The following is a 25791-nucleotide window of genomic DNA, read 5'->3' as shown; positions in this document are numbered from 1 at the left end:
GCAGTGGGCTCCCCAGCCCGACAATGAGGCGTCCGTCGTGACGACAATCCACTCTGGGGTCACCAGAGGCATTCCTGCAGACAACTTGTCTGCCTGCATCCACCAGCTCAGCGCCTTGCGCACTGCTGGATCCAAGGGAAGACGCACCGCATAATCCTCCGACATCGGAGTCCAGCGCTGCAGCAGAGAGTGTTGTAGTGGTCTCATATGAGCCCTGGCCCAGGGCACTACTTCCATCGTGGCCGTCATAGAGCCCAACAGCTGCACATAGTCCCAAGCCCGAAGAGGAGAGTCTACCAGGAACTGGTCCACCTGAGCCTGAAGTTTGACAATCCGATTGTCTGGCAGGAACACTCTGCCCACTTGGGTGTCGAATCGAACTCCCAGATACTCCAGGGACTGAGTCGGGCGCAGCAGGCTCTTCTCCCAGTTGATGATCCATCCCAGGGAGCTCAAAAGAGCAACTACCCGGTCCACAGCTTTGCCGCACTCTGCATAAGAGGGGGCTCGGATCAACCAGTCGTCCAGATAAGGATGGACTTGTACTCCTTCCTTTCGCAGGAAGGCCGCTATGACCACCATTATTTTGGAAAAGGTCCGCGGAGCAGTAGCCAACCCGAACGGGAGGGCTCTGAACTGGAAGTGTCGGCCCAGGACTGCAAAACGCAGAAAGCGTTGATGAGGAGGCCAGATGGGAATATGCAGGTACGCTTCCTTGATGTCCAAGGAAGCCAGGTACTCCCCTGCCTTCACTGCCGCTATAACAGAGCGGAGAGTCTCCATGCGAAAGTGCCGCACTTTCAAGGCCCGATTGACCCCTTTGAGGTCGAGGATAGGCCGGACAGAACCTCCTTTCTTTGGTACCACAAAGTAAATGGAGTAACGCCCCTTGCCAAGCTGACTTTCTGGCACCGGAACGACCGCACCCAGGCGGATCAGATTGTCCAAAGTCTGCTGCACTGCCACAGCTTTGACCGGAGACTTGCAGGGAGAGAGTACAAACCCGTCTCTTAAGGGTCGGCAGAACTCTAGCTTGTAGCCGTCTCTGATGACTTCCAGCACCCAAGCGTCTGAAGTTATTGTGGTCCACTCGCCCAGAAACGAGGACAGCCGTCCTCCAATCTGCACTGGGGCGTGGACCAAGACCCCGTCATTGGGTACGAGACCCTGGGGGAGGACCGGAGGGAGCACCTCCGGGACGGCGGTCTCTGCGAAAGGAACGCTGCTTGGGGGAGAAATGCCTCTTAAAGGAAGAGGGGGCAGCAGAACCCGACCTGCCCGGGCGGTACCGACGGGCTTCCTGAAACCGTCCTCTGGAGGTACCGGGACGAGCACTAGCCCGAGCCCTGACCTCTGGTAACTTCTTGCCCTTAGATGTGCCGAGATCGGTCACGATTTTGTCCAGCTCGACCCCAAAGAGCAGCTTGCCTTTAAAAGGCAACCTAGCCAGGCGGGATTTAGAGGCGTGGTCAGCAGACCAATGTTTCAGCCAAAGCCACCGCCGCGCAGAGATTGTCTGAGCCATGCCTTTAGCTGAGGCTCTCAAGACATCATACAGCAAGTCTGCCACATAGGCTAAGCCCGATTCCAGGGCTGGCCAATCATCCCTCAAGGAATGATCCGAGGGGGAAGCCCGCTGCACCATAGTCAGGCACGCCCTGGCCACATAGGAGCCGCAAACTGCGGCCTGCAAACTTAAAGCAGCCGCCTCAAAGGACGACCTTAAGGCCGCCTCCAATCTCCTGTCTTGGGCGTCCTTTAGGGCCGTGCCACCTTCCACCGGCAATGCCGTTTTCTTAGTCACCGCAGTGATTAAAGAATCCACGGTAGGCCACAGATAGGCCTCACGTTCACTCACAGCCAAAGGATAGAGGCGGGACATAGCCCTAGCCACTTTAAGGCTCGCTTCTGGGACATCCCATTGAGCCGAAATTAAGGTGTGCATGGCATCATGCACGTGGAAGGTTCTAGGCGGGCGCTTCGTCCCCAGCATAATGGCAGAGCCAACAGGGGCTGAGGGAGAGACGTCCTCCGGAGAGGAAATCTTCAAAGTGTCCATGGCCTGTAACAACAGGTTGGGCAAATCCTCTGGGCGAAAAAGCCGCGCTGCAGAGGGGTCATCCGCTCCATCCGAGCGGGGATCCGTCTCCTCCAAGGAATCCGCAAAGGACCGTTGGGAGACCTCAGACACGCTGCCCTCATCTACATCGGAGGAGACAAATTCCTCCAAGGCCTGGGAATCAACCCGAGGGCGTTTACCTCTGGGAACCTCAACCTCTTTACCAGACGAGGGAGCGGGGGCAGCGTTGTGCATGAGGAAGGCCTGATGCAGCAGCAAAACAAACTCGGGGGAGAAACCCCCCAGACTGTGCACTTCCGCAGCCTGGGCAACAGCCCTAGGCGCACTCTCAACCGGCGCTCGCAACAGCGGGGGAGAGGCCTGCTGCGCATCCAAAATGGCGTCCGGCGCGAAACTCCGCGAAGGAGCCGCGCGGGAAGAACGGCTCTTAACTTTAGCCGCTTCTGTGCCGTCGCCCAAATTAAGGGCGTTCATGGCATTAATGTCTCCAACCTCAAGGGCGGCCCAAGAAGAAGCCGTCCGAGCCGCGTGGCCGGCCAAAATGGCGGAGGCGAGGAGCGGGGGATGGGCGTTTATGGCGGGAAAAACCGCCACGCCGGAGGAAGGACCGGGACATTCATCGGTCACGAAACTGCCACCCAACAAGGGCGAATCAGGCTTTAAGACCCCCGCATCCCCTCTAGAAGCGCTCAAGCGACCCGGGGAGCGACCCTTTGCGCCCTCGCCCTCCGACGCCATGTGCCACGAGGAGAAGAATCGGGGAACCCCCGCCCGCTATAAAAAGGTAAAATTACCTGCTGTCCGCTCCGAGTTGTAACGACCTGGTGTCCCAGTGAGTAGCTGCAATAGACGCTTAAATAAACGTCGAAATAAACGCCTTTAAAGACGTTCAAAATTTTTTTTTTTTTTTTTTTTTTTTTAACGGAGCCAGCGGGAGGGGGGAGAAAAGGAGGGACCTGGCACCACCAGGTTTGCACTTGCTCAAAAGAGCCCTCAACCCCAGGCACTCAACAAAACCTAAAAATTAGGCTTGGAGGCCTAGCCAGAGCTGCTGCTGCTGTGTGTGACCACCACCTGCTGAGATAGAGAACATACTGAGGAGTTTCCGGCAGCACATGACCACATATAGGGAGGCAAAAGTTTGCTCTCTATCTCCACCTGCTGGTAGATGGACACAACCCACCAGTCTATGGATTGATCAGCTTGATGATATGGAATGAACCATTACACAGCGTTGTTTATAATAATGTATTAATTGTTTAGATCTGTAATAATGCCAGGTATAAATGCTGTGGAGTGAGTGGATGTGAGTTTCGGAGCAGTAGGTTGTTTTTGATTGAACACATGTAGTTTAATAAATTATAAATTATATTTAATCAGTGATTTTGGAGTACTGTGTGTGAGTAATTAAAATTTTATGCCAAGTAGAGCAGAGTGATGCACTAGGGGTGCAGAAATCCAAAGAAGATGAATCAGGTAGGAGAGAGACTGATAAGCTCAGCTCAGGAGAGGGGACCTTAGGGTGATGGTGTCTGAGGATCAAAAGGTGATGAAACAACGCGACAAGGCAGTGGCCACAGCCAGAAGGATGCTAAGCTGAATAGATAGTGGTATAACCAGCCGAAGAAAGAGACATTGATGCCCCTGTAAAGTCATTGGTGAGGCCCCACTTGGAGTATTTGGTTCAGTTTTAGAGGCCATATCTTGCTAAGGATGTAAAAAGGCTTGAAGCAGTTCAGAGAAAAGTGACAAAAATGGTATGGGGTTTGCATAGAAAGATGTATGATAAGAGACGATGACCTGAACATGTATACCCTGGAGGAAAGGAGAAACAGGGGTGATATGACACAGACGTTCAAATATTTGAAAGGTATTAATTTACAAACAAACCTTTACCAGAGACAGGAAGGAGGTAGAACTAGAGGACATGAATTGAGGTTGAAGGGGGGCGAACTCAGGACTAACATCAGGAAGCACTTTTTTACCGAGAGAGTGATAGACACCTGGAATGCCCTCCTGCGGGAGGCGGTGGTGATGAAAACAGTAACAGAATTTAAAATATGCGTGAGCCAACACAAAGGAATCCTGTATAGAAGGCATGGAATCAAACAAGCTTAGCGGTGATTAGGTGGCAACATCAGTAATTGGAAAGCAAAGCCAGTGATGTACAGACTTCTACAGTCTGTGCCCTGATCATGGCTGGACAGATTCAGCTTTGGAAGTTGAAGAACAAGGCCAGTGCTGGGCAGACTGCTATGGTCTATGACCTAATCTTAGCTGAACAGTTTTGGATGGACTTGAGTGGGGCTTTTCAGGGGATTTGATGACAACTTCCGAAGTTTTAGAACAAGGATAGCGCCGGGCAGACTTCTACAGTGTTTGCCCTGAAAATGACAAGGACAAATCAAGATCAGATATACATACACATCATACCTCATGCTATGAGTTTATCTTGTTGGGCAGACTGGATGGACCGTACAGGTCTTTATCTGCTGTCATCTACTATATTATTATAGGGCTGAGAGGAAAGGCGCTGGACCAGAAGCTGAGGACTGCACTGCAAGAAAGAAGGTCCTGAACTGCTACTATTGTTCTGTGTGATACTTATCCTTTGAAGTCTTAGAATTCTGCCTGCGAGTGGATGTAGCTCAGAGAAATAAGCTACGAGGGAGGAGGGCAGGCTCTGGTGAGACACCTAAGAATATCCTTACAACTTTTTGTAAGCAAAGATTTTGAAGGGAAACTGTTTTTGGTTGGGACATAGTTTTGTTTTGATTTCTGTCTCACACTGTGTTGGACACTGTGTGGAGTGTGGAGTGGAACTAAGGAAGAGCCTGTTCCTAGCTGGCGAAGACCAGACCCCGTACTGAGAAGGTTTGGGGTTAAGTCTTTGGAAGGGAGTTTACGGAATAACTGTCCAGTTCTAGGAGGGGCATAACTACTCTTTTGCTTGGAGGACAGAAATCTTGCACCTGCAGAGGCCCAAGAGCACCAGAGAGGTCGTCCCGGTCACTTGGTCCACGCTCACAGGTGGGCAGTATGGCATCAGAGAGGTCTCCACAGCCACTTTGCCCATGTAAATGGGTGGGCAGTGTGGTATCAGAAGTCATCCCAGTCATTCGGCCCAAGTGTATGGGTAGGAGGGGTCGTGACACTATGTTAATGCAATTAGTTATTGTAAGGTTGCCTTCCTCAACAGTTCAGATTTAATATGATGGTACAGCAAAATGTGACCAACATCTCTCGTACCCCCTCTCGGATACAACTGGCACACTTGGAGCAAATTAATGATCCCTTATGGGATCAAAGGGGGGAATCTGATGGACATGAATGCATTTATGAGAATAGGATCCCACTAAGTCCCCAGGAGGAAGCGTATCAGGAGTTAATGACGTAAGCAGAAAATAGAAAAGAATAGACTAAGGAACTTTTGTATTTGATAAACATATCCTGTACAGATGTCATGGACAAGAATATAGAACAAAGTTGAAATTTTATTACAGTACTAGTAAAAAAGGCCCGTTTCTGTATGAAAGGAAACGGGCGCTAGCAAGGTTTCCCCCCCCCCCCCCCTCGCTCTCTCCCTGTGTCCCCTCCAAGTCCCACGGCCCCCTTTCTTCCCCCCTCCAAAATCGCCAACCCCCCTCTCCCCCTCTTTTACCAGGGTCCCGGCGGCAGCATTGAAGAGCGAGCAGGCTCAGCGAGTCTGCTGCCTTCCCTTCTGTTCGCTCTGAGCTGTGACTCTGGTCCCGCCCTCATTTCCTGTTTCCGCAAGGGCAGGACCAGAGTCAGAACTCAGAGAAGGGAAGGCAGCAGACTCACCGAGCCTGCTCGCTCTTCAATGCTTCCAGGCCAGTGACGTCAGTGTTATCTACTGCATGAAGCAGACCACCTCCAGCGGAAGCCACGGTCCCAGGCAGCTTCAGAGCGTTGGAGGTGAGAATTATTATATAGGATCGCTTATCCTTGAATTGCTGAAATAATGTATAGGTAATCACTATCTGTTTCTCAGTCAGTATCTGTATCCTGTTATTCCCACATGCATAGCTCCCTTACCACGGGTGCTGAGCTCCCAACCCCCCTCCCCCAAAACCCACTACCCACAAATCTACAACACTACCATAGCTCTTAGGGGTGAAGGGGGCACCTACATGTGGGCACAGTGGGTTTTGGAGGCCTCCCATTTACCAGCACAAGTGTTACAGGTAGGGGGGGATGGGCCTGGGTCCACCTGGGTGAAGTGCACTGCGGTACCCACTAAAAGTGCTCCAGGGACCTACATATATGCAGGCCTCTAGGACTTGTTACTGCTGTATAACATTGGCACACCAGTTTAAACCTGGAGACTAATCTCTCCGAAAACGTCCTTTATTGGAATAACCGCGTTTACTCACAGTTAACTGCAGATCAGAGGTTCTGCCCCACCACTGGCAACGAGTCTCCCTGGTACTGAGATTAGCAGGTCAGAGCTGGCAGAATGCTGTACAATGCCCTCTTTCAGCCATATTCAAGGTAAGAACTAAGTTCTCTAACGTGGCTAACACATGGAAGGGATCTAAAACTGGCTTACAAAAATGGCCACTACCGCATGGACTACAACAGGAAACACAACAGGGCACACTCTAACCCAGTAGGCAGGGGGAAAAGCACCATGGGAGAAGAGCCTACCAACATCGTGAGACTGTAACACAAGCTAATGAAATCACGGAGCCCAATACCCTACACCCACCACAATGCAATGCTGATGTGACCCTGTAGTGCACCTGACAGCCACATCTGACCCAGGGAAAGGCTGTGACAGGATCGAACACATTCTGCTGTCATAGAGTGGGTACGGCATTTGAGGCTGGCATACAGGCTGGGACAAAAGTTTTTAAAGTGGGTTGTTTTTTGGTGGAAGGGGGTTAGTGACCACTGGGGGAGTCCGGGGAGGTCATCCTCGATTCCCTCCAGTGGTCATCTGGGTAGTTGGGGCACTTTTTTGGGACTTGTTCGTGAAAAAAAAAGGGTCCTAAAAAGTGACCCAAAATCGCGGTAAAAACACCTTTTTTTTTCGATTATCAGCTAAAGACGCCCATCTCTCCTTGGCTGATAACCACACCCCAGTCCCGCCTCTGACACGCCCCCGTCAACTTTATTCGTTTTCACGACGGAGTGCAGTTGGAAACGCCCAAAATCGGCTTTCGATTATACCTATAAAACTTTGTAAGTCTAATTGCTTTGAAAATGAGCCCCGTGGAGGGGCATTTTCGATATGACATCCAAGTCTGAATTTGGACCTTTTACAAAAAACATCCAAATTCAGAACAGGAAAGTAGGTCATTTAAAAAAAAAAAAAAGTCTATCTTTCCCTTTTGAAAAAACTGTTTGTAAATACGTTTTGTGATTTGGACGTTTTATTTTTTGGTCCATTTTCAAACAAAAAATGTACAAATGCAAAACGTCCAAAATAGAGGAGTGGCGGCTTAATGGTTAGTGCAGCGGACTTTGATCCTGGCAACATGGGTTCAATACCCACTGCAGCTCCTTGTGACCTTGGACAAGTCAAGTGCACGAGGGATATTTTTGGATATGACGTCTAAGTCTCAATTTGGACGTTTTTGTAAAACATCCAAAATCAAAACAGGAAAGAAGGTCAGTTTCTACAAAAAAAAAAAAAAAAAGTCTATCTTTTCCTTTTGAAAATGCTGTTTGGAAAAACATTTTGTGATTTTGACGTTTTATTTTTTGGTCCATTTTTAAACAAAAAATGTCCAAATGCAAAACGTACAAAATACAGAAGAAAATCCACAACAGAGTGAAACCATTCACATGTACTAAGTGTGGTAAAAGCTTTGGTTGTAATGTAAATCTCAAAGTGCATCAAAAAGTCCACACAGGAGAGAAACCATTTGCATGTATACAGTGTGGTAAAAGCGTTGGTCAGAAGGTAAACCTCACAATGCACCAGAGAATACAGGAGTGAAACCATTTACATGTCCTGAGTGTGGTAAAAGCTTTGGTTTGAAAGAAAGCCTCACACGGCATCAAAGAATATACACAGGGATGAAACCATTTACATGCACTGAGGAGGTAAAAGCTTCAGTTGCATTGGGACAGGTAATTAGGGAATGTACACTCTTGCTATGAAGTATGGAAAAATAGCACTCTGGTATTTAGATATATGTAAGGAGACCTCCTTTTTATCTATAGATCTGAATTCAAAGCCCAACTCTACTGATAAACAATAGACACAAGGCTCAGATGTTATAAAAAAAAAAAATAGAAAGCTTGGCATCATGTAGAATAGTGGAAAAGAGACATCCCAGGAAAGCAATAGAGCATTCTTGGGGGCACTGCAGTGGACTTTATAAAATGCTCCCAGATACACATCTGACCATTTCTCCTTTACCTTGTCTGCTGAGCCCCCCAAAACCCACTACCCCCAACTGTACACCACTACCATAGCCCTTACAGGTGAAGGGAGCACCAATATGTGGGAACAGTGGGTTTCTGGTGGGTTTTAGAGGGCTCACAGTTTCCTCCACAAGTGTAACAAGTAGGGGGAGGTAGAAGCCTGGGTCCACCTGTCTGCAGTGCACTGCACCACTACTAGACTACTCCAGGGACCTGCATGCTATTCTAATGGACCTGAGTATAGCATCAGAGGCTGGCAAGTAATATTTTGAAATCACATTTTGTTGGATGGCATAGAGGTTAGTGCAGCAGACTTTGAACCTGGGGAAGTGGGTTCAATTCCCACTGGAGCTATTCGTTATAAAAACAGGTCTAGCTCAAAACGTCTAAGTTTTACTCCTGGATGTTTTTTTGTTCCATTATGGCTGAAAAACATCTTAGGAACGCCCAAGTCCCGCCCTGAACACGCCCCTGGCACGCCCCCTTGAGATTTAGATGCACTTCAGAGAAAAACATCTAAAAAGTGGTTTCAAAAATACTGATTTGAATGTTTCTGTGAGAAAAAAGTCCAAATGCAGACTTATGTCAATTTTTGGACAATTTTCTCTTTTAAAAATGAGCCTGATAGTGTAGAAAGGAAACAGAGGAAAAAGAAAAGAAATAGAAAAATAGAACTCAACTGTAATTAACAAGATGCAAACCAATGCTCTATTCAGGGGCCCTTTTACAAAGGCGCGTAAGGCCCTACGTGCATCCAGCGTGCACCAAATCAGCATTACCGTCCGGCTACGCGTGCCCCGGGCTGTAATTCTGAATTTGGCATGCATCGAAAACACAGAGTAGAAAATATTTTCAATTTTCTACCGCGTGGTGCTTACCTGGCGGTAAACGGCAGTGTACACGCGCTGCATGCCTATCGCCCAGGTAGCATGTGAGACATTACCACTAAGTCAATGGGTGACAGTAAGGTCTCAGGCTGAAAATGGACACATGCTGGTTTTTATTTTGACGCATGTCCATTTTCCGGCCCATAAACAAAAAAAGGGCCCTTTTTCCAGGACGTGGCAAAGACGCGTTTGCACTGCCGTGGGCCACTTTTTGCTGCAGTTTAGTAAAAGGGCACCTCAGTAATTTAGTTAATTAACAGAAAGTGAGACAAAATAGGCAAGTATTGACATGGCCAACAATTCTTAAACAGAAATGTTTTTAAAAGAAAAATGATGAAGTTCAAACCTATTTATTTATTTGGATTTATTTACTCAAGGCAGTGTACAGTAAGATAATAAGTAACAGCTGCCTCAAACCTTGCAGTCCTCCTATTCCAGCCAGGCTCAATCCAACATCTTTCACAGGCAGGTCTCCCGCAGTTTCATCTGCTGGTGCAGACATAGTTTATCTGTGGTTAACAAAATTCAAAAGAAACCCCTCCAAATTAATTAGAGACTACACCAATATATTTTTAAAAATTACATAGAACAGAATGCACATATAAATGTATTGCTACACTGTGACATGAAAATGGCAAATCAAGATCAAGTATACATATGTAGAATCACATTATACCTTATACTATGAGTTTATCTTGTTGGGCAGACTGGATGGGCCATACAGGTCTTTATCTGCCGTCATCTATTATATTACTATGTTACCCTTTGAATGTGTTCCCACATGCTTTTCACATTAGTGAATTGTGTCAAATTAATCAGATTATTTGTTACAGAAGGTGTCATTATTAACCCATTAGTGCCCAATGTTCCCATAATAAGCTCCCATATAGGAACGTTGGGCACTAATGGGTTAAATAGCTGAGAATATGAGTTTTGGGCTACCTATGTGAATTTTTTTTCCATATAGCATTTGGACAAGCAGAAAGCTAAGGGGTGAGGCCACTGATTTCATTCATGTCAAGGATGTTCCACAGGAAACTATTATTGTTGAAAAGGCAAGAAGTAAGTCCCTCTTGAACAGGAGATTCAACTGAGATCAGACACAGGGAAAATAAAGATAAGTAGTAGTAGTAGTAGTAGTAGTACTTCAAGGTTGAACGGTCTCATACATTACTAACTGTCAAAATTAACACAAATGGCTATATTGGGTAGGATCTGAAGTAGATATGTATGAGTGTAGTTATATACTACATCTAGAAAGCTTAATAAATGATTGATATTAAACAGCAAAATATGAAAGTAAATAAAAATTTATTATGCATAAAATAGTAATAGGGTAAGGTTGTTCCACTATTGGTTTATCTTATATATTACACCTAAAAGAAGTCAAGGAAAATATGCTCTCTGTTGCACGAGAATCTCCACCCTAATTGCTTTATTATATGAAAAACATGCAGTCCCCCTTCCAAGTTAAATCTATAGTGCTGTATCTTCAACTAGCAGAACAGTGTGACACCCACCCACCTAAATCCCTCCCCCCTTTGAAGCAACAGAAATTTCTAAATATAATGAACTATAAACATTAACCTATGTCTCCCAAGTATTGACACACTGGCACCCAAATTTCACAAAATTTATCGAAATGCCCTACTTTCTCTGTCACAATGGCCTCATATTCAGTGTTGTATCGTAACTAAGTAAATGTAACTAATTACTGCAAGTAAAAGTTTTGCCACTTGTAAAGACGTACAGGAAAAATGTGTTACTTTTACAAAGTAATAATTTCACCACTTTTTACTATTTTTATTCCGTTACATCATGTAAAAAGCATAATGAAGACATAAATCTAAGATAGCTTCTTATATTCCTAAGATTAATAATTACAGTTCCATTCATGGATTTAAACTGAATACTGACAAGACTAAACTGCTTTGGTTGGATAGGAATGTTGACTTAGCTCCAAATTTGTTAGTCATCTCTAAACATTTCTCTTTAAAAGTAGAAAGAACTTCTAAGGTTTTTGGTTTCATTCTTGACATCACCCTTTCTTTTGAACCACAAGTAAATCATATCACACAGGTTGTATTTTTCAAAAACTCTGACAGTTACACTGAATTCATCACTTTTTTGATTCTACACCTTATTATCCTTGTTCAAGCCATTATTTTAACTACTTTATAACATCTTATATTTGTCTCTTACAGTTAAACTCTGCTCAAAGTTACAGATTCTACAGAATACAACGGGACGAACTTATACTGGGACTCAAAAGATCTGATAGTGCCTCTGCCACTCTTACTTTCCTTCACTGCCATTCCAGGTCCATTGTCTGTTTAAATTGGTTTGCATAATATTTAAAATGTTGATAGCTTTGTTCCAGTTTATATTCTTAAGTTTTTCTCATTTGCTACAGTTAACAGTATTAGTAGAACTAGAGATCCATTCTGCTTGTTCTTACCTTCTTTTTCTGGTGTCAAGTTTAAACGATTCCCTGAAGATTACTGTTTAGTTATCAAACACCTCAATTTTGGTTATCCCATCCTTTTTATATTCATCTGTTTATTATCTATTTTTATAAAAATTTGAAGACTTACCTGTTTAAAACAATTTTTGGTTAATTTCTTTTTGTACTTTTCAGGTAAATTTATTTTTGAATTTTGTACCTGATTTGAACTACTTTTTGTAGGAGTTGGTGGGATACAAGAATCATATTACATTCCTCAGTAAACCAAACGAAAAAGCAAAAACTGGAACAGCTGCAAACCTCATCAAGCAAACAGTGGATCATCTCATCTTAAATTTTGCTGTTCAGTGAACATAGCCTATAAGAACAGTGAAGTTGCTTGCGTTTATTGAACTGGTTACTGGTGATGAGTTGGGTCACTTTGAAGCGGAGATGAAGATGAAGTTGGCTGCAATTCTTTGTGAACAGACATATATATGTCTCTACCACAACAGACTTCTGGTCATCCCATGGAAAATTTATATTGGGCTGATTATCAATTCAGTGGACAGAGGGCATGATGCACTAAACTAAACGAGCCTTTAACGAACAAGTTTTAAACCATGGCATGCACTAACGGCCATTTTCCGACGGCGGTAGCAGCTAACGAAAACAGAATGCAGATGAGCAAGTTGTGCAGAAACCCTATTGTAATGAGATGCACTAACTTTTTCTGATTGCCTTAATGGTGGAAATCACCGGAAAATTTAACGAGAGGTTGTACCTCTTGTTGGGGCTGTGCTAGATCGAAAAATTGTCAAAAACGTATGTCATATTCGCCGCCCGAAGATGCCGTGCCGCTCACCTCCCCGTTTTTCAATCAGCTGATATCAGAGACTGCAGTTGAAAGTGTTCATCAGAAAAATAGCCTTCCATTTTGGCCGGGTTTTCAATCAGCTGATATCGGAGAGTGCAGTTGAAAGCATGCATCACAAAAATAGCCTTCCATTTTGGCCATTATTCACACCCAAATAATAAAAACGTCTTTTTTGGTCGTGCTTCACAGTCAGCTAAGAGATCTGGAAGTCTCTGAGCCAATCACATCGGGACTCCACAAACACATCTCTCACCGGGGCATTGAATTCTAATCTGTAGCCATCTCTGATCAGGTTCAAAACCCACTGATCTGAGGTAATCTTGACCCATTCTTCAAGAAAGAGGGAAAGACGTTCTCCCACTGCAGGAATCGAGGAGTGGGATGGCGCACCATCGCCCATGAACTCCAGGCCTTGAGCCGGCCGCTGTGGAACGTTTGTCCAAGCGAAAGGAGTTCCTCTGCTGAAAGCGGGCATGTGAAGTAAACCCAGCAGAATGCCCCGGGCGGTACCTTCTAGCTTCATGGAAGTGAGGTCTGGAAGAGGAGGGAACCGCCTGACCCTTGGAAGAAGGCCGCGGTCTATCCTCGGGTAAGCGCTGGGGTTTAGCATCCCCCAGGCCCTTGACAATTTTCTCCAACTCCTCACCAAATAGGAGAAGGCCTTGAAAAGGCAACTTCACCAACCTTTGCTTAGAGGCCATGTCAGCCGCCCAATGCCATAGCCATAGAAGGCGGCGAGCGGCCACCGCCACCTGTTTAGCCGAAGCTCTGACCACATCATAGAGGGCGTCAGACAAAAATGACAAGGCCGACTCCATGCGCGGTGCCACCTCCGCAAGGGTCTCTCCACTCCATCCCCAGGCTGTTCCACTGCCTGCTGCAACCAAGCGAGGCAGGCTCGAGCAGCATAACAACTGCACACAGATGCCCGTAAGGCTAGGCCTGAAATCTCAAAGGACCGTTTGACTGCTGATTCCAGACGTCGGTCCTGAATGTCCTTCAGGGCGACCCCTCCCTCTACTGGGAGGGTAGTCTTTTTCGTCACAGCCGTGACTAGGGCATCCACTTTAGGCACGGCCAAGCGTGCCAAGTGCTCCACACTGAGAGGGTATATGTGCCCCATTGCCCTGGCAACTTTCAAAGGCCCCTCAGTGTCAGCCCATTGAGCCACAATAAGCTCTTGGATGGAGTCATGCAAAGGAAAGGCTCAAGCAAGCTTCTTAGTACTTGCCATCCTCAGATTACCAGAGGAGGCTTTGCCCATCACAGGATCTTCAATAGAGAGGGCCTGTAAGGCATCAGAAATAAGCGCTGGCAGCTCCTCGCGGTGGAAAATCCTAACCGTAGTGGGATCATCTGGATCTAGTGGCAATCCTACACCTTCCTCTGGCTCTTTGGACCACGAAGGCCTGCCAGACCCCTCAGAATCCCCACAGCCCGACCACCGTGGGTGGGGGGGGGGGGGGTGCGCCACTCTCTGAAGGGGAATTTACTGTCCTGTTTCTGTGGTAAGTGAGCCCTTAGGTTCCCGGAGGCCCGCAAGACCTCAGAGGACAGCCGTGCACCCCGAATCTTCACCCGCGGCGACCGCCGTTCACCGGGGGTTGAGCCCCCAGCTGCAGGCGGCCAGCAGGACTGCTGGAACCGCGGGGTGACGACTGGCCTGGTAGGTAGTCAGCAACACAGTCTCTGAAGGGCAGCTAGCAAGGGCGGCTAGCACCAAAGAGGGTCACAGTCTCTGAAGACAGCTAGCAAGGACGGCTAGCACTGAAGAGGGTCACAGTCTCTGAAGACAGCTAGCAAGGACGGCTAGCACTGAAGAAGGTCACGGTATCTGAAGACAGCTAGCAAGGATGGCTAGCACTGAAGAAGGTCACAGTCTCTGAAGACAGCTAGCAAGGACGGCTAGCACTGAAGAAGGTCACGGTATCTGAAGACAGCTAGCAAGGACGGCTAGCACTGAAGAAGGTCACAGTCTCTGAAGACAGCTAGCAAGGACGGCTAGCACTGAAGAAGGTCACGGTATCTGAAGACAGCTAGCAAGGATGGCTAGCACTGAAGAAGGACACAGTTTCTGAAGACAGCTAGCAAGGACGGCTAGCACTGAAGAGGGTCACAGTCTCTGAAGACAAGCTTTCCAGATCCGCTGCGTCGGCTTCTGACAAAAAGAACCGGAAGCACTGGACTCCTCCAGTCTGTCCGTTTAAATCTAGCGCCAATCCGCCCCTCCCACGGAGAGAGAGCCAACCACCTGGTCCTGGCAGACAAAAGGAGGCTCGATTGGCCGAACTGCCATGCAGGCGGAGTCCTAGCACCGGTGCACCAATCCGGCGTGAGGGGGCGGAGCTTCCGCGCTGATCCGCACCCTAGCCAGGGCGATGTCGACGCCGGGGCCGCCATCTTGGCCGGCGTGCTTCCTCCTCCGAGGCCGGCGTTCGCTCCAGCGGACCGCCGGCCTCGGTCTGACCCGCGGCAGCATCGGCTGCAGCGGAGGTCCATCTCCGCCAACCCTGGACGCCGCGCCGCCCGAGGGCCATCGCCTGCCCCAGAGGGGGCACAGGTAGGAGCTGGAGACATGACATTTACCCTTCTGCGCTTGTCTTGCGGCCAAATGTATGGGGAAAAAACGCCTGACCGCCGCAATCCCAGGCTGGTCTCGACCGGAGGGGAACCAGGTAGCAATGCAGAGACAGAGCTCTTTTTAACATGAATGCTTTATGTAAAAGAAACAGAAACTCAGGAGAGAAAGGCTCACCCTGGCCTCCCGGTTCCAATCCGGGGTATGCAGCTCCTCTGGTAGCCTCCATCCGAGGCTCCCCTCCAGCTTCAGACCCCTCCGCTCCTGCGGGGGTCGAGCCATACGGCGCACTGAAGATGGCGCCCGCTGCCAGCTCCACCGAGCGGGAAGAAACATCGCTCGCCATGCTCGGGCCGGCCCTGACGTCTGAAGAGCATGATTTACAGGGCCCTGCTGCGGATCTGCGCTTGCCACAATGTGAGCAGCGCTTAACAACCTCCACAGCCATTACCGAAAACAGCGGAAAGGTTCAAAATGGCGGATTCGCGCCAAAAGCATCCCGACTGCGGGCCCTCCCCGGAGGAGCTACAAGACTCTCTTACCTCACCAGACTGAGTCCCAGAGCTCCGGTCACGCTGCACAAACAGAAGGAAGCCTCAGAATCACAGTGCTAACAAGCGCGTCACGTTTTTTTTTTTTTAACACTGTGAGGAAAGTTAGAGGCAACAGCTACAGAGGCACTCCGGAGGTTCAGGAGAGTGGGAAAGGCAGGGAAAGGACGAACCAATGTGCCTGCATCCACATAGACGAGTGTGGGAAAGGCAGGGAAAGGGCAAACCTATATGCCTGCATCCACATAGGGGTCTGGGAAGGCAGGGAAAGGGCGAACCTGTGTGCCTTTAAAGTGGGCACCACCAGCCACAATACCCCTGCTACAACTGGCCAAGGCAGATTTCTGAAGGAGCTGAATAAGCTGCGTCCACCCTGCTGGGGAGATAGAGAATACTGAGAGGCAGATGGAGCTAGCTGGCCAAGAGGCACTATGGTTTTCAGTGCTCTCTATCTCCCCCTGCTGGTTGATGGACACAACCCATTCGTAATGGATTCATCTGCTTGATGACAAGGAACTTATCTATTGCTTTATAGAAACCAGTGGAAAAAATATGGTAATCATGCTGAAGAAATTGACATTTTAATGGTCTCTAATCTGCACCATCAACTTAAGTACAGGGGAGATCATTGCTTAACATTTGTTAGAATTCTTTTTTTGCTATATTCCTTGGTTTCAATCAAGCTTGGAAACAGAACAATAACCAGATACCCCAGGCCATGACTTTGCCAATGTATCTTTAGAACAAAGCATATTCAAGGGCATTAATTTGCATTTTGATCAGTTGGTTTTATATCCAGAAAAACCACCAAAAGTAAAGTATCTATCAGATATAGCAATACTGGAATACTTTAGTCAGGTTCAGATAAAAGTAGCAACATACACAACATAGGTAGAGATCTTATATTCAAATCTACCCAAAAGTCTACCGACAATGTCATTAAACTGTTTCATCTCATACACACACACAGAAGTTGTTCAAGTGCCAGACTGAAAAGTAATGGAAATAATGGACAACCTTGCCTGATCTTTCTACACATGACATATGGGGCTAGATTCTATAAAAATAAATAAAATAAAATATATGGCACCAAAAAAGCACTATTCTATAAGCTGTGCTTAAAGTTAGGTGCAGTTTATAGAATAGCGCCCAACTTTAGGCACAGTCATTTGCACCAACTGAAACTTGGCACAAATGTAGGTAGCGAGTGGGAACAGAGTCAGGCTTCCCAAAATAGACTAGAGATGTAGGATGTAAATCAAAAGCTTTATTGGAGGATGAGTTAATTTTAGGAATGCCTCCTTTCCACCCATGACCCTCCAATTTCCACATCCCCTTTTTCAAATCGCACGTAAATTTAAGCACGTGCCTAAATTTACGTGCATAAAGTTCCATTAAATTTAATTAGTGTCACTAATTGTATGCTAAAAAGCCAATTTACGCTAATTGGCTTTTTATTTAATTAAATTACATGTGTAAATATATTTGCATACACAGGTTTTAGTGACTTTTACAGAATTAGGGGGATGAAGTGGACACCTCATTATTTATATATAGCAGGGCCACTGGAAGAATCTCAGGATTCCAATAAGCTGTCCCAAACCCAAACCATTGTAATACCTGAAACATATAAGGCCACTCAACTCAGTAAAATGCCTTTTCAGCATCTAACAATAGCAAGAAGATGGGGTGGTGCATATATTTAAAAAACTGAAAAAGCTGGAGACAAAGTCATGTAGTATTAGCTGAATGTCTACTATTTATGAACTCAGATTGATTCAGATGAATTAAATATTTTACATGAAGCAAGAGCCGATTCGCCAAGATTTTGGCATAAAATTTTGCATCCAGATCAATTAACAATATAGGCTGATAATTTGATACCTCTCCAGGATCTTGTCCTGGTTTGGTGAGCACAGCCCTAAGGGCCTCTGTTACCTTGCATATGCTCTAACATCAAGAAATGCTGATATACAAAGAGAAAATGAGGAGCTAGTTTAGCTTGAAACATATTGAAAAATTCTGGGGTAAGGCCATCCATCTCAGGAGTTTCACTGGCTTTAAATACACCCATAGCTTTAAGCATTTCTTTATTTGAAATCTGGGTGTCCCGATTTTTCTTGTTCATCCTATGAAAGATATGGACCTGCTACATATTGGAAAAAAAGCCTCAATGGCCTAACTAGTCTCCATGCCCTTCTGATTTATATAATTGGGTATAATATTTATAAACGCGTGACAACATCCTTTTGCCGAGTAAGCAGCCTACCTTGACAATTTTTGATGGGATGTATTAGACTTCTATTTTTCTTCACTTGAAAGTATTTGTCGACAATCTACAAAATAACAGGATACCCCCTGTATGTTTAACTTGCCCCACGCCCTTTCACTAAGAATCTGATTATACTAAATTTGGTCCTTACCAACTGATGGAGAACAGTTATCCCATGTACGTATTAACATTGCTGCAACTTACAAATGTATTTATCTTGTTCCAGCAATGTTTCCCAACATTGTCGATGCTGCTTGGGGCTATAACTAATTATGTCACCTCACAAAAGCACTTTAAATACATTCTGTTTTCAGCTTCCGATACTGGAGCTGGGTCATTGAACTGAATATACTCTCCAGCATTCATTTTTAGGTTGGAAAATGTGGGATACAAATGTAACAAACAAACAAACAAATACAATCATAAAAGTGTGGCTCTCTTAACAAAATATTACTAAATCCCCATAGTGGGATCGATTCGGAAGGAAGAAAACACTTAAATAATAAGGGGTAAATATTCAGCCAGCAGCACTCAGCATTTTTTTGTCCACCGCCAGCGTTATGTCTGGATATTCAACGCCAGGTCATGTCTGGGCACTGAATATCCGGGTTTGTGCAGCTGGATAGCTCTTATACGGTTAAGTGCGATATTCAGCACTTAAGCGCCTAAGTGAAATCAAAGACAGGAAGGAATGAATATTGGCACTTAACTGAGTAAGTGCTGACTCTGCCCCCGTACTGCCCACAAAATCACCAGCAATAGCTTTAGCTATTAGTGCTATTTAGTGGCACTAACCGGTTAAGTGGCACTGAATATCAGTGGATAACCCTGCACAGCTGATTTAACCGGGCAGGAGCCTCTCCTCAAAGAGAATGGGCTTCATCTGCATTGCCACACCTTGGACTGCTAGCACGGCTTATTACTTATTTATTAAAAAATTTCTAGTTCACCTACAACTAGGTGGATCACAAATCAACATACATAATAAAAAACAATAAGACAATAGCAGGCACTGGAGTATGCAATATTCAAAAAATAAGAAACAAAATCAGTCTCATGCAGGTTCAAACAAATATGTCTTTAGCAACTTACTGAATTGGGCCCTATTACTTTTTAAAAAAGAGGCCCTAAATTCTTAAGGATATTATCATAGATATTTCTGCTGCTCCATACCCACCCCATCCTTCAGCACCAGTCCCCATGCACATCATTCGCACATCCCATACCTGCATACATCCGACCAAGTACACACACCTGGATATGCTCACCACAGCATTATTTGAACCATATCCTTCCCCCTATTAATTTCAACAACATGAAATTATAACAACTTATAGAACCTTAATATGAACCATAAAAATGGACACATTCTCAGCATAAGAGAAAGGCAAATATTACTGGAAACAGCAGCAAAGATTAAATAGATATCAGGTTAATAAGAACAATGTGTCCTCCATAAAGAAAGTTTTATCCTTACATCTGCCAGATACTACTTTAACAATTCCGGATGCTCAAAGTTATTGGTTTGATTCTATAGGGGGGCTCATTTTCAAAGCACTTAGCCTTCCAAAGTTCCATAGGTTTCTATGAAACTTTGGAAGGCTATGTGCTTTGAAAATATGCTTCAGGGTCACCTACATCATTTCAGGGTAGTATAAACCATAATGCACTCTAAATTGTTTCAGCTGAGATCTAAAAGTGAGCAATTGCTTCCTGTGGCATCAGGGGCGTAGCCAGACAACAGATTTTGGCTGGGCCTAGGCAAGAAGTGGGTGGGCACCAAGTGTTCTCCCCCACCCCCACCAAAAAAATATGTCAGCTGGCGGGAAAACGCTTCTTTCCTCCCTGGCAGTCTGCAGTAGGCATGTGCTGAAAACTGAGCATGTGCAGATGCCGGTATCATGGAGAGTAGCGTTTTCATTACCATCAGGGGGAAGCCTTCAGCTGGCGTAGCTTGGGATCCCCACCAGCTACCGCTAAACATGTGCTACTGTTGGGTGGGCCTGAACCCTAAGTGGATGGGCCCTGGCCCACCCAGGCCCACCTGTGGCTACGCCACTGTGTGGCATGCTGTGGGGTACAGCATCATCATAATCTGTGCATCCTGCCAGGTTACATTTGGGCCACTCCTAGCTTTAATAGGCATCTCTAATGCATGTTGATACTGTAAGACTTTTAAAAATAAATGGGTGCAGTACATTCATTGCAGGATCTCTCTGAAGACAAATCCTATTGGGTTATTCAACCTCGAATGGTCACTGAAAGTGCAGACTCAATAATTTTAGCATAGCCAAATTCAATAAAATTGATGGGCGAAGCGCCCTCCATACCTTCAGGGAGGCCAAGAATCTAGATATTTTTCCTGCTTCTGTTAGTAGCCTCCACGTCTCGCTTCAGTACAACAATATGCTGGCACTCCAGGGTAGGCCTGCGAACACCATCTTCCACCTGCACCCCATGAGTTTCCAAAGCTGTTTATCATTATCCTCCGAGAAGTAATGTGGGTCCTCTTCTGAATCCCATGAGTGATCCCATTCAGATTCTTCACCATACTTAGGTTGTACTGAATGAGTGTGTGCCAGCCTTGACTGAGTGGATCTATGTCCACACCCTGAAGAGTGTAGAGGTACAGCCCTACTCTCTGACTCCGGGGAAGCTTCATCCCCCGAGATCAAGAGCAACACCCTGCGAGGTACCAGTATCAAGGAGCTCTGCACTGGCATGGAAGAAGCCTCAGGAAGAATCTGGGCTGGATCTGCAATTTGCACAAGCGCCCTAGATAGCCGAGTGGTTTGCGACTGCAGCATCTGCGCTAACTCCTCCCTGAGCATGGTTTGGAACCATTCATTGAAGGAAGGTGTGGGAAAAGGCAGGAGAGCTGGAAGAGAGGCAGCCTGAGGTATTGGACCAGTAGCAGGACCTGGCTGCTAGGAGACATGTCCACCAGCACCTCTTCCAAGGAAAGGGAGCTCTCCTCCTAGTGCTGGCACATCTTGGGTACAAGCACTGCCGATGCCCCAGAGCTCCCGGCACCATGCATCGAGAAGGACTGATGCTTATGCTTCTTGGGCTTCCCCCAATGCACAGCACTGTGGTCTTTCGGTGCCGGCGAGGATGACAAATCCATACATGCCCTTGGTGTCAGGTCTGATGCTGATTGGTCCTGGGGCCTAATTTCAGCATCCAATGTCGAGGGAGGTGAAGACCTCCTCAATGCTACTCCCAGTGGATGGTGAAGTCTTGGCAGCTATCGATGTCAATGTATCAACCTTTAAGGAGCTAAAAAGCTTCTCCTGCTGTTGAATCTATCGCATCATCTATCTCTCTATCTGTGACATTTATATCCCACATTATCCCAAACAAGTTTGAGTTCAACGTGGCACAGTATAGGATACATACTGTGTCCTTATCTGCACATGCAAACAGAGAGAACAAGAGTTAGGCTCATGGTCGAGTCGATGCACCAGTTGTATGGATCTGTCATCAAAATCATCAGAATACACTGGGCATACCTTTTGAAGCCACTGGGGTTCTTCTTGGACAAGAAAAGGATCGCAGCCAAATGAAACTCCTCAAATTTGAACTGGAAACCATTGGAAGTGTTCAAATTGAGGTTGGGGTCAAGCCTAAAAGGACCTAACAACATGGAAAATAAAGGAAACCTTAAGGGCTGAAAAACTAAAAGAAATTAAAAGGATAACTGAAAATATGGGTTAAAAAAAAGGAAAAATGCTCCAAGGGAACCAAAAACCCACAAGGGAAGGCACAAGAGAAAAATATATGCACTTGAGAACAAGAAGACGCATCTAACCTGTTCCACGGAAAAATGAAGACGAAGACACCCAAGCTAGTCAGAGTCTGCACCAGGCTCTGTTGGATGATGTCACCCAGCTGGGAGAATATGAAGGCCTGCTTGTCCTCGGAGAACAGGCACCTAGGGGTCTTCATAAAATTGTCCAACAACTACAGAAATTGTGGCTAAAATGAAGCTCTGGTCATTTACGCTTGTTGGGAACTGGTATAAATGTATGTGCATATATTACAAGTGTAAATAACAATTCTGCTCAGATTCTGCCTCCACAAAACAAACAACAAAACCACCATAAGAACATAAGGCTTGCCATATTGGGACAGACTGAAAGTCCAGGAAAGACCAGTGCTCTGTTTCCAAAAGTAGCCAATCAAGGTCACAAGTACCTGACAACATACCAAGAGAGCCCTAGCCTCTTTAGCCTTTCCTCATATGGATGTTGCCTTTCTCTATACCATTACTAATTCTTCTATATCTATTTTGAGATGTGGTGACCAAACTGTACACAATATTCGAGGTGTGGTCGCACCATGATGCAATACAAAGGCATTATAATATTCTCAGTCTTGCTCTCCATTCCTGTCCTAATAATTACTAACATTCTATTTGCTTTCTTAGCCATTGCTGACCACTGAGCAATGGATTTCAACATACCAACAATGACACCTAGATTCTTTTTCTGGGCAGTGACTCCTAATGTGGAACCTTGAATAACATAGCTATAGTTTGAGTTCCTCTTTCCTACATGCATCAATTTGCAATTGCTCACATTAAATGCCATCTGCCATCTGCCAGTCACAATTTTTCACCATCCTCTTGCAATTTAATAGCTTTGTGTTATCAGCAAATTTAATTATCTCACTAGTTATTATTAAATAAACCTAAGCCCTGAATATAAGGTAATAATTTAGCACTTATATCCAAAGTCACTATATTTATAAATAATGTAGCCTCATAAGCCCAGGGTACCATATATTTAGGACACCAACTGAAATGGCTAACATCATTGGCTCCACCACCAACCGAAAACACCTGCAGAGTAAAAACTCCCACAATCTTAACAATAGGAGAAAAAGTCTGCAGCAAAAAAACAGAGGGGAAGGTTTTATATGTGACAAATTTTGCTTTAAGTGCTCAAACTATAACCCATATTTACCACTCTAAATATAAAATGTAAAGTTGGAAAACTCACAAACAAAATCACAAAACGGGAACAAAAACTGATACTTAGCTTCACAATAGAAGTGCTAAAAAGCATTGTTCCCGATACCGCTCTAAGCGAATGTTCTAAACAGGATGTCTCAAGTCCGCAAACATCTTCAATCAGACATGTACATCTTCTGTTAGTTAATTTCCTATCTAGCGTATATATCTTTGATTTCTCGACAGTTATAGGAACCCCTCTGTTTCGCTACTTCATCAGGAGGAAAAAAGATAACAAATGACCATTTTTCCTTTTACTCTACACGAACACTCGGCCCAAAATGGCGACTGTTTAAATAGGACGCCCTCAGAAGTGGCTCCTTCCTCAAATGACATCATCTTTAGTCGATTCAATTGCATAGACAACAAATTTTATCAGTAAAACGCTTCCCATTCTAATTGACCATTCAGACATGGATATACAGTGGGGGAAATAAGTATTTGATCCCTTGCTGATTTTGTAAGTGTGCCCACTGACAAAGTCATGAGCAGCCCATAATTGAAGGGTAGGTTATTGGTAACAGTGAGAGATAGCACATCACAAATTAAATCCGGAAAATCACATTGTGGAAAGTATATGAATTTATTTGCATTCTGCAGAGGGAAATAAGTATTTGATCCCTCTGGCAAACAAGACCTAATACTTGGTGGCAAAACCCTTGTTGGCAAGCACAGCGGTCAGACGTCTTCTGTAGTTGATGATGAGGTTTGCACACATGTCAGGAGGAATTTTGGTCCACTCCTCTTTGCAGATCATCTCTAAATCATTAAGAGTTCTGGGCTGTCGCTTGGCAACTCGCAGCTTCAGCTCCCTCCATAAGTTTTCAATGGGATTAAGGTCTGGTGACTGGCTAGGCCACTCCATGACCCTAATGTGCTTCTTCCTGAGCCACTCCTTTGTTGCCTTGGCTGTATGTTTTGGGTCATTGTCGTGCTGGAAGACCCAGCCACGACCCATTTTTAAGGCCCTGGCGGAGGGAAGGAGGTTGTCACTCAGAATTGTACGGTACATGGCCCCATCCATTCTCCCATTGATGCGGTGAAGTAGTCCTGTGCCCTTAGCAGAGAAACACCCCCAAAACATAACATTTCCACCTCCATGCTTGACAGTGGGGACGGTGTTCTTTGGGTCATAGGCAGCATTTCTCTTCCTCCAAACACGGCGAGTTGAGTTCATGCCAAAGAGCTCAATTTTTGTCTCATCTGACCACAGCACCTTCTCCCAATCACTCTCGGCATCATCCAGGTGTTCACTGGCAAACTTCAGACGGGCCGTCACATGTGCCTTCCGGAGCAGGGGGACCTTGCGGGCACTGCAGGATTGCAATCCGTTATGTCGTAATGTGTTACCAATGGTTTTCGTGGTGACAGTGGTCCCAGCTGCCTTGAGATCATTGACAAGTTCCCCCCTTGTAGTTGTAGGCTGATTTCTAACCTTCCTCATGATCAAGGATACCCCACGAGGTGAGATTTTGCGTGGAGCCCCAGATCTTTGTCGATTGACAGTCATTTTGTACTTCTTCCATTTTCTTACTATGGCACCAACAGTTGTCTCCTTCTCGCCCAGCGTCTTACTGATGGTTTTGTAGCCCATTCCAGCCTTGTGCAGGTGTATGATCTTGTCCCTGACATCCTTAGACAGCTCCTTGCTCTTGGCCATTTTGTAGAGGTTAGAGTCTGACTGATTCACTGAGTCTGTGGACAGGTGTCTTTCATACAGGTGACCATTGCCGACAGCTGTCTGTCATGCAGGTAACGAGTTGATTTGGAGCATCTACCTGGTCTGTAGGGGCCAGATCTCTTACTGGTTGGTGGGGGATCAAATACTTATTTCCCTCTGCAGAATGCAAATAAATTCATATACTTTCCACAATGTGATTTTCCGGATTTAATTTGTGATGTGCTATCTCTCACTGTTACCAATAACCTACCCTTCAATTATGGGCTGCTCATGTCTTTCTCAGTGGGCACACTTACAAAATCAGCAAGGGATCAAATACTTATTTCCCCCACTGTATTGTCTTCAGACAGTTGTTCCTATGGGTAAATAAGGTGTACAGTTTATTTTACACAAACTTTACAATCAGATGGTCATTGTAGCTACTGTGACAACCTTAACCTCTTTTCTTAAACAGACCCCTAAGTACACAGCTCTTAGTTTGCTGTAGGAAAAAACTAGGGTAGATTCTGCAGCAAGTGTAAGAAAGCTGTACAGTAATGTTTGTGAAATTTTGTCATGTTTCCATATTAAATTATCCACTTTTTTTTTAAATAACAAAAAAAAGTTTTGTAACCTTACATTTATGTCTGTATAATCGCTTTTGGAAATTCTTTGGCGAATGGAATTTTTTTTCGGGGAGGGGGGCAGAGAGGGAGGAAAGAGATGGCAAAAGCTGAGGTACTGCTTGGTCCTGTCCCACCTTCCCCCTACATCTCCATTTCCCATCCAGGTTTATTCAGGTTATAATATACTGCTCAATCAGAAAACTTTCTGGCTGTTTACAATACAAATATTACTCTAAAAATGTATAGGAAAGAAAGGTTATGGCTTATGTGTGCTCTAGCACAGACACAATATCCTATAAACCCATCCGGAAGAACCCACATACAAGGAAGGGGACATCAAAATAAAAGCTTTAATCATATGGTATATGGATCATGACAAAGGAACGTCTTTAATCCTTTCAATTTCT

The 25791-nt window shown here is 45.5% G+C and overlaps 1 protein-coding gene across 1 annotated transcript in view; it reads right to left on the bottom strand.

Moving 5' to 3' along the window:
- The window catches only part of RPGRIP1L (RPGRIP1 like), a 343339-nt gene that overhangs the window by 317215 nt on the left and 333 nt on the right, over positions 1 to 25791 (bottom strand). Inside the window, 1 exon segment of the mRNA XM_030204315.1 lies at positions 9781 to 9872. Within this exon segment, the coding sequence (XP_030060175.1) occupies positions 9781 to 9865 (85 nt within the window). The 5' untranslated portion in view covers positions 9866 to 9872.

This window comes from Microcaecilia unicolor, chromosome 5, assembly GCF_901765095.1.
Source record: "Microcaecilia unicolor chromosome 5, aMicUni1.1, whole genome shotgun sequence".
NCBI lineage: Eukaryota > Metazoa > Chordata > Amphibia > Gymnophiona > Siphonopidae > Microcaecilia > Microcaecilia unicolor.
Note: the sequence above shows the minus strand (reverse complement) of the source record. Positions and strands in the feature narration are given on the sequence as shown.